This window comes from Hakea prostrata, chromosome 2 (assembly GCF_041222555.1).
Source record: "Hakea prostrata isolate BN-2017 chromosome 2, UWA_Hpros_2, whole genome shotgun sequence".
Classification (NCBI taxonomy): Eukaryota; Viridiplantae; Streptophyta; class Magnoliopsida; order Proteales; family Proteaceae; genus Hakea; species Hakea prostrata.
The window spans coordinates 33,150,088-33,160,045 of NC_142601.1; the positions used below are offsets into that span (position 1 = coordinate 33,150,088).

A 9,958-nucleotide genomic window follows, 5' to 3' on the forward strand; every position below is an offset into this window, starting at 1 on the left:
CTATGGGATCTCCCGACCAGTCGAATGAAGTAAACGTTAGGAGTTTTTCTTTTATGACCGAATAGATGTCATCAGCCCTTCGCCCTTAGGAAAGTTGTCCCAATCTTTGATTGATATCAGCAAGCTCTCGACCGATATGCAACGATCGTCCATCATCGATCCAAATGGTTTCTCGTCCCGAACGTCTAGAGGTTGGGGAATGAGTGCGAACTCCTCTCCGCAACCTCGTTACGGTTCCAATTCGGCTAGCTTGCGGCCTATCATGCCATCGTCTCTCCTAGGTAGTTCCCTAGTTCTCAACCCTCGGGCTTGCCCTCAAGGATCTCTTTGAGCGTTCTGGCCATATTTCTGGCCTTCGGCTGGTTGTCTATCTCCTTCGTTGGAATGCTCTCATGTAGGAGGTATAAGACCATCTACTTCTCCTGCACGTCTTCTGACCTTCACTTGATCAGGAGCCTGAGGAGCAACCACTTGCCTGACCAACGTACAGAGTGTTTGCTACATCTCTAAGAACTGAATCTGCATTTGTTCCAATTGCTGCTGAAGAGGATTTGGATGGTCTTGGCGTTCGTTACCCCCTACTCCTCCATTTTTGTGAACCTCTCGAGCACGACTTCCTTCAGGGATATCCAACAGATCATTCCCCTCTAAAGGACGAATGCTTAATTCTCGTTGAGCCGCCGCAGCTACTGCTGATCTGGTTACCATGACTTATTGAAGTGTTTCCCACAGACGGCGCTAAATGATGCGTCCAAAAATTGTTAAGCCTCCGGATCTATGAAGATATGCAAAAGATGGTTACGTGGCCCGACTGTGGGGGTCAAGAAGCCACCTCCGAAGATTAAGTCAGTTATTGAATTGATCACAAAGCTTTGGCTAGATGCAGAGTATAAATATGAATACAAGTATCAGGGAAACGATTCAAATACCTTTGATTTGAGTAGGTCACTCGTTTATATAGACTTTACCTCCAATTCTCGATCGTCGGATGAATTTGTGATCTTTGCTGGTGACTGTCCGATTGTAGGGTTCTTCCCTAGATATTTGGGAGTGTAATTAGCTTCCTATCTTGGCATGATTCCTTCTCCGCCTGGAGGGCAGTTGCTTCCTATAAGCCAGCTACACATCTCGCAAGATTCGGGATTCCGTTTGTGACTAGCTGCAATGCGGCACCTTTATACGAACGTGAAGATTAGGTTAAAGAGAGGCCCAATCGTGGTCCATTCGGGGTGGAGAGTGCGAACTCGGTTCGATGGGTTCGGTGCAATTTTTTTCTTTTTCTTTTTTTGATACAAAAGAGAAAAACTATATGACTTAAAAACAATTACACATAACATATACGGGATCATTAGCCCTAGTGTTTTGTAAGGAAGATTTTAGAGCAATACTAGTGATCCATTGTTGGATCATAGGAGAAGGAAAGTCACCGAACTTCATCTTTTTTGTGTTCTAGTAGCCAAGTCCATCAATTTATCTATTACATTTAACGGCCAAAATGATAAAGATGGTTTGGGTAGGAAGTCCTTAAGAGCCCTATGGTTACTCCAGACTTCATTTACTTGTAATCCCATAGTGTGCACAACATTAAGTCCATTGTGCAAACCAACCAGAGTTGCCTCCAATGAATCTTCAGTATATGTTCTTCCAAAATTGACAGACTTTATATGCCCATCTACTGCCACTCCCATGCTCTAGCCTGCCACTTTTACCCGTTTGTTAAGAATCCCTGCACACATTAAGACAACATTAGTATTTAATGGTATGAAAGAACATACATTTCTTATCATATGTGTGGCCAACAACTCATCATCTATTGGTTCTACATGTGTTTCCTCCAGCTAACCAACCAGTCTTGATTGGAGTCTGAGAGAAGTGACCCAAGCATTAATATGACCCAGTACTGACAATGGATCCAGATTACTATTTGAAAACACCTTCTGATTCCTTTCTTGCCATATACAATAGCACGTGATTATTAAGACAGAGAAAGTCCATATAGCCAATTGCCTATCCATTTGGTTTCGGATGTTTTGACACATCTTTAACAGTGATGTGTCATTCCATCTTTCTGTTCTTAGTCCCAATGGGCCGGCTGCAGGGATTCTCTTTGCCCAATCGCAAGAAATCAGAAGATGCCAGGTGGTCTCTCTTTCTTTGCCACATAACACACAGTGTGGTTGACTATGGATCCATTGTGCAATTGTATCTCCTACCGATAACCCATCATTCAGTGTACGCCAAAAGAAAATTGTAAATCTAGGATGAATAGGCAATTTCCACATGAACTTCCACCACCCAACTGTGTGATCATCCAGTGGTGTTGATCTAGATTCAACAATTGCCCGAAGAGCTAATTTAACCGAGAAATCCCCATTCTGGTTGAGCCTACTTCTCCAAATGTCATTTTGATCTGAGAGATTATTAGGTAAAACAGCATTAGGAATTGAATTAGAATGATTCAAAGAGTTAGAGAGAAACTCCCTATTCCATCCTTGATGGTAATTGAAAACGTCCACCATTGTACTTTCCCGCATCCAAGTTGAGAAATCTTGGGTTGATGATGGTTCCGGTTCATGATGAAGGATCCTCCATGGATCAAACCAGAACGACGTATGCCTTCCATTTCCCACTTCCCTCAACACCATATTCCTTAATTGCGGCAATATCTGGCAATGCCTGTTCCAAGTCCAAGAACATTTTTTTCTTCCCTACTTTTGGATCAAAAATTGAAGAATTCCTAAAATATCTAGCCTTGAGAATTCTTGCCCACAACGCTTGTGATTGCTTAATCAACCTCCACCCTTGTTTAAGTGAAAGAGCTGAGTTGTAGTTTTCCATTTTCCTGAACCCCAACCCACCTTTAGCTTTTGGTTGGCAACACTTTCCCCAAGATATCAGATTCAATTACCTTTGTTTTTCAGGTTTACCTGTCCAGAATCTTCTACAAATTGCATCAATTTCCATGCAAGTTGTCTTTGGGAATTTAAAACATTGCATTTGATACAACGCCATTGATTGAATTACTGATTGCATCAGAATGCCCCTTCCTGCAAATGATAGATTATTTGCCTTCCATCCAGCCATTTTCTTTGTCATGCGATCAAGAACTGATTGTAATAACCTTGTTTTTCCTTTCCCCGGTAGCAAAGTTGTTCCCAAGTAAGTAGTCAAATTCTTAATCTCAGGCACCTGTAGAATAACCAACGTACGACCTTTTTCTTCTTGTGATACACTTCTACTAAAAAACACTCCGCTTTTCTAAAGATTGATTTATTGTCCCGTTAAATCTGAAAAAAGTTCTAAGACTGCTTTTAAAGCAAGTACTTCCTCCATTTCTGCCTTACAAAACAGAAACGTATCATCAGCAAAAAAGAGATGCGCTCCCTGCCCTACCCTTATCTCACTCAAAAGTTTCAGATTCCCGTACTCATCAAGTAGCCATGATATAACCTCCATAATCAATAAAAACAAATACCGACTCAATGAACAAATACGAACTCAATGGACATCCCTGTCTTATTGCTCGAGAACTATAAAATTCAAAACTGTTTTGTTCCCACTCATGATCGTTGAGTTATATTTTAACGTAAGACCTATCTGCTTCACGATTTCGTTTCGCTTATGAAATCGCTTATAAATAGAATTACATAGAATCCAATTCAATTTCAAATTTTAAAAATGTTCAAATTGAGGATCAAATAACTTTTTTTTTTTTTTTGGTACTGGTCGCCGCCGGACAGGTGCCCATTGACAGACTTTTTGGTAAAAAAGATAAAAAACTTTCACTCTCTCTAAACGAATTGTTTCTGAGTAAAACCAGAAAGAAGATTTCGAAGTTCACGTTCTATCCGGTGAGAATCTGGAAAAGTCTTGAAACTTATGACGGTGCCTCTTTGGAAGTCGCATTTATAGCGTGGTGGTAATGCTTATAAGCAAGTTTGGGGTAAATTGAATAGCAGCAAGACCAGGACACTTGGTGTGGGAGAAAAAGATTTAGATTTACAGAAAAGCAGATACTTTACAGTCTGTAATGATTCGATGACTTCACAAAACGAACCACCACCAATACAACCAAAACAGACGTGAGTTCCCTCCCTTCTCCACAGCTTAGTATAACCCACAACCAAAAAGGATACGTACAACGCTTCCATCCCGTCCCCTTCCGTTTTCAACAGTTCATCTACTCCTCTGTATCAAACACCACTCCCTGCTCTTCAAACCTAACTCCCACCAGAAACCTGATGCTTGCCTGCACAAAAAAGAAACGGTAAGAACTCTTTGATATATCTAAGATAAGAAATGGGATAGATTAAAGGGCTTTTGATTCAATGCGCTAATACCTGTTTGGAATCATAAACTGCATATTGATTATATTCAAGAGGGCTCTCTTCAATTCCTGATGGGATCAGTTTACCACAGGGGATTTTGATGTTATCCTTCCATGTCTTGTGCTCTTTCTCATCAGTTTTCTTCCTTCCGAGCCCTTTCACCCCTTCCTTCTTTTCTTCTAACGTCTTTGTATCCTCAGGTGGGGATTTAAACTCAACGATTTCATTACCAAGTGATGCAACTGCCAATATCAAAAACCCTTCTGGTCTATCAACTGCTGTGAAGCCATATCTTGCAGCTTCTGCTGCGGCATCTGAACAGACAATTGCTTTGCCAAACTGGGTTTCATTCCAAAAGCGACAAAAACCATTTTTAGAACACTAGCTAACAGATTTCCGGATTACTGAATTGATGTAGTGTGTCATTGTGTTTCATACCATATAACCCAGTTCAGGAAGTGAACATATTGCAGGTAAGAACCCTTTCTGCAAGTGCCTAAGTAGATTAGAGCTTCTGGTACCTGTTAGATGATAATTAGAAATGATCATCAAAGGGAAACTTCAACATGATCAAACAGGTAGAGATCATCGATCATCTTACCACACCATAGGAGGACCTTGTTGGGCAACTTCTTGATCTCCTCATATGGGCAAGCACTTGACTCCACCTCAAATACTCTATTAATGGAGACTCCATAGCTCTGCAGACGCAAAAAAATTCAATAAAAAGAACGTAATCAAGGAGAGGTAATGGTTGGGTTTAAGGGCTTTACCATGTCTCCAACTTGAACAGGTTCATAAGTCTTCTTCAGGTAATCAGAAACCATGCTGTAGTCATCAGAATCTTTCTCCACTGGAAGCACAGAGCATCCCAGTTTGTTATATCTATCAGATAATGGATCATCAATGGTAGGTCCAGTAATGTCTTCTATGATACGTGAAGCCACATTTATATCTCTTACAGTCTCCAATGCAGCAGCCATCTGCAGGTGAAACAAGAATCAGCAATTCACATTACCAGGCAATTTGAATACTCTGAAACACAAAGAAAGAAAATATGAAAAATGGTTCTAAGTTCACTTGCATTATCTGCAATATCTCTGTAGTCCTTGAAAATGAATGGCCTGGTAGAATGCATGAGAGTGAACCATCTATTGCTGAAATCCCACCAAATAAAATCTGCTATTGACCCTTTCTCTGTGTTTGATCTCACAGTTTCGATGAGATTCAGGAGCACCTCTTCACCTGGAAATTTGAACTCAAGGGAAGTATTCCTCCACAAACGATCCATACTAATTCAGAGAAAGTTGGGTCAGCCATCACTTACATCTCTTCAAGTGGATATCTGTGACCATTCCTATAGGCATATCAGGTGAATCCAGTCCCATCTCCATCAATGCATATCTGGGTTCAAATTGCAATCTTCAATAGAAAACCCCAGAAGTTAAAATCTATCCATTAAAATTGATTGAATACTCACTTGTAAACATCTTGGCTGCATAGAACCTTCATAAGATTCACAACCATGGGATCAAGTTTGCTGTGTACAGCAGCAATTCCAAGTTTTCTAAGACTTAAGCCACCATATCGAGCATCTATGCCATCATCCTATCAAAGATAGGAGTTCTTAAATATAGGAACATATCAACAGGGTTCATGCAGAGTTCTTAAATATAGGAACATATCATCAGGGTTCATGCTTAATAACTAAGATACCTTACCATGTCAATGGGATAAAACTTTCCAAGCTTCTTCTGGAACTTCTTCTCTCTCTCCCATGGCTCAAATTCATTTCCAGTTACCTCTGCAAACATCCGAGCAAACTCCTTCACTGCATTGTCAATATTATCCCATTCCTCTAGTCTTTCTTCAGCATTACCATCATCACCAGCTCTGCTCTTCTTATAATAGAGATGCAAGTGGTTCTCCGGTACCATTATCAGTTGCATGATACAGTAACTGGACCACAAATGTGGTTAAAACATATCAGAAACCACTTAAAGAACAGAGAAAACTACTACCCAGAATTTTGAACTTTGAATAAGAAAGAAGAGTTCAGTACTCATTCAATCCTTTTCGTTGATCACAAAGAGAGAATGCACAGTCGAACAAAATCCCATCTTTCTCAAAGATTTTTCCACCCTTGTCTTGCAGCATGGAATCCTTATACACACACCTCTTTCCATAGAGCTTAAGCTGCAAATCCACAACCGTTCTCACAAGAAAATCAAGATTGTTAAATGGTAGAAGGGAACAGCTAACCAGAGAGGAATGTGACATTACCTCAGTTGTCATGGATTCCAGAGCTTCTTCACTAGTATCTTGTTTGTCTCTTGGAATTCCCTTGCCATAGACCGCAAGGTCACTAGCAACATCATATTCCCCTAGAGGCTGGGGGGCTTGCTTCTTTATGCTGTCTTCTAACCAAGCTTCTCTCACAACTGGTATATCTCTCTCTCTACATGGGTTTTTCATAAAAAGATTAGAACTTCGAAAATACCGAGTATCAAAATGATTGAAGCTTGTTCTGTTACTCACACTGCTTCGATGACCCTTGAAGAACCACCTCTGTCTCGTTCAGCAGGGCTTACAACAAGACAACTCACACCTAAGAAGAGTAAAAACATCAATTTCGAAAACTAGAGAGAGAAAATCTTGACCCGCAAAAAACATAAAATCTAGAGAGTGATGGAAGACATTACCAGGAACTACTGAATTAGATACTTTCCCTCCGTGCTTTTCAATCTCTCTTTTCCAGTATTGCTGCATTTATGTTTATAAACAGAATTAGCTCATAGTTAACAATTGAAAACCAGAACATACAGAAAAGGAGGTTAGTTTACATGAGTTCCAGAAAGGCGACCAGATAAAGCAATCATCATTCCTCTAAATGGCTTGTCCTTCGAGATTAGAGGCCTTTGAAAACGGTTGCTTGGTTCTTGATACTTCTTTATCAACTGATTAGTCAAATCAAAACCCAGATTCCATTACTAATCTCAGCAATTGTTAAAACTTATTTAAGAGTTGGGTTCAAGACTTACATCAAAAGCAGGGGAGTTCTTGAGCTCGTTTGGAATTTTAAGGGGCTCTTCCTTCCTTGGTGCTTCAGTAGTGCTATATGGGCAATTTGACCATTCGCTGGAGACACCTCTGCAACTATATTCCACACCAGTGCATTCAAAAGAGCCACCACAGAATTGGCATCTCTCAAGTGGTCCATAGAACATTGCATCTTGACTGATTCAATTTCAACCAAAAAAAGAAGATTTGGAATTCAATCAAGAATCAAGGAGTTACAGAAATAATAGCAGAGTAGAGCAAGGTTGAATTAACAAAAATAAACCATTGAGGAACAACAGCATCATCAGAGTCGGGTGGGGTTTGGCCATTAGCTTGAAGTATTGCTCTCATCTGTTCGATGGAGAGGTGCTCTCTTGTGGCTTTGCAAAACTCGTCGAACTCAGCTGCGATATCATCTGCTTTCTTCCGGTTTGGTTGTCCATTATTTCCGTTCTCAGGTTTTGCCTTCTTGTTCTTGTTCTCAGGTTTATTCTCTGATTTATGCTTCCTTGTTCCCACTTTCTCTTCTTCAGATGATGCATGAGCTTGGGAACTTCTCTCTGGACCCTTTTAATCACACATCACCATCACCCACAGAAAAGAACTGTTAGTTTATTTCTGAACACAGTAAATTAAGCAAAACCATTAAAAAGCAAAACCCACCTTCATTCTGACCAGAGCTTCCTACAGAGCCAAAGAAAGAGAACGTCGAATAGAGTCTGAATTTCTGAGTTCCAGAATTTCTGAAAAGAAGCTTCAACTGGGTAGGGAGAGCCTATTCATTTTAAAGGAACACGTAAATGGTTGGAAACGCGGGATTGCAACTGTGTCATCTCTAAACAAAACCATCTGTCATAATTTTATGAACAAATTGACACGTAACCAGTTTATCAAATTTCCATAACTGACTGTTGACAGGTGGGTTACGATTCGGTCTAACTGCGGATTTCATAACTCAGAAGACCTGTCGGTCCATGTGATCTTGGACCAACACTTGGAAGTTTGTGTTCCACGACAAGCATTAAGCATCGATTTCCAATTTCAAAATCTCGGTTTTTGTTGTCTTTTGAATTTTTCTTCAAGGCAAGTGTGACCGAAATTCCATGCCCTCAAATCCTATATGGACCGAATCATGCAAGGGTTTAACAAACATTGAAAGAAACAGAGATGATTACGGAGTTCGACAATATGCCTTCTCTTCGGGATTTAGGATTGAATCCAACTGCACTAAACCAAGGATGTTACAGACAAGAAGAAGAAAGGAGAAGTTCACGAATACATCTGGTACAGGTAACAAAATGCCCCCAAAATACCATCGAGTGATCGTCCTTTATCACTGATCAAAAGCCCTCAACAATCGTCATCAAGATCCAAAGAAAACCAAAGTTGCAGGTGCTCGAACTCGGTTGCAATGGAAAGCTTCAAGAGTTCTTCAAGAACCGTAGAACAGAAGAGATGTGAAAAACGATTTGCACACTCGCATAAACCAACCCAGCCACAAAGAGTTATGAACCATATGAACCCAACCGGTTCGGTTCATGACTTAGTAGTTACAATTACCAGATTACCCCCAACAATCTCCCCTTTAATCTGTACATCCAAAATGACTATAGTGAGCTGGATAACAACCATCATCACCCAAGTGTACCTGCACACACAAAACAAAAAAGACCACACTACAAAGCAAATAATAAATATGCAAAATACCTAGACATATACTAACTATGCAACACTAAGGACTCCATGCAACAGACTGCACCAGGTAGAGAAACCCTAATCATAACTCATAACTCACTCATATAACTATGAAGAGCACACATGCACACACCAGGCAAATATCTCATAACTGAGACAAACAGAGAAAGAATTATAAAAATTTGGGCAGCATCTCTCATAAAACTGCAACAAATGCAAAACCTGATAAACAATCAAATAACAACAAGACACACACCACAATCTAAAAAACAAGTAATATACAACTCAAAACTACAGAACATATGTACTAAGAGACAACATCACCAATTCCTTACAAATCAAGACAATGTAGAAATTTAGAAAGAGACAATGACTTAGTACCACAGTCTGCAGGATTATGCTCAGTACTTACCTTTTCAATTAAAAGTGAACCATCAGTTATCTTATCCCTGAGAAAGAAGTATTTAATGTCTATATGTTTGGTTTTGTCATGATAAACAGGATTCTTACATAAAAAGATAGTACTCTGGTTATCAATAAAGACAACAGGTTTAATCTTTAAAATACCAAGTTCACACAACAAACCATTTAACCATATACTATCTTTAACACATTCAGATGCAGCAACAAGCTCAGCCTCTGTAGTGGACAAAGCAACTATAGGCTGTTGTTGCACCTTCCAACTGATGCAACTACCAGATAACAGAAAGAAATAAGAAGATAATGATTTCCTGTTATCTATATTACTAGCATAATCTGAGTCAGTATATCCTTCAAGAATAAGATCACCAGCTGTGGACTTGAACACTAAACATTTATGAACAGTACCTCTCAAATACCTTAAGAGCCACTTAAGAGCAAGCCAATGTTCTTTA

The 9,958-nt window shown here is 39.8% G+C and overlaps 1 protein-coding gene across 1 annotated transcript; it reads right to left on the minus strand.

The window, feature by feature from the left end:
- Positions 1–4,095: 4,095 nt before the first annotated feature.
- On the minus strand, positions 4,096–8,183 carry LOC149024233 (poly ADP-ribose polymerase 3). The gene is made up of 17 exons (XM_089142911.1): positions 8,052–8,183; positions 7,672–7,955; positions 7,370–7,565; positions 7,172–7,285; positions 7,031–7,091; positions 6,867–6,936; positions 6,612–6,786; positions 6,391–6,524; positions 6,050–6,287; positions 5,809–5,936; positions 5,656–5,732; positions 5,413–5,573; positions 5,102–5,311; positions 4,930–5,029; positions 4,767–4,849; positions 4,341–4,667; positions 4,096–4,249 (listed from the first exon to the last, which is right to left on the minus strand). The coding sequence occupies exons 1-17, from the start codon at positions 8,055–8,057 to the stop codon at positions 4,181–4,183; spliced, it is 2,433 nt and encodes an 810-aa protein (XP_088999037.1). The 5' UTR covers positions 8,058–8,183; the 3' UTR covers positions 4,096–4,180.
- Positions 8,184–9,958: the final 1,775 nt, after the last annotated feature.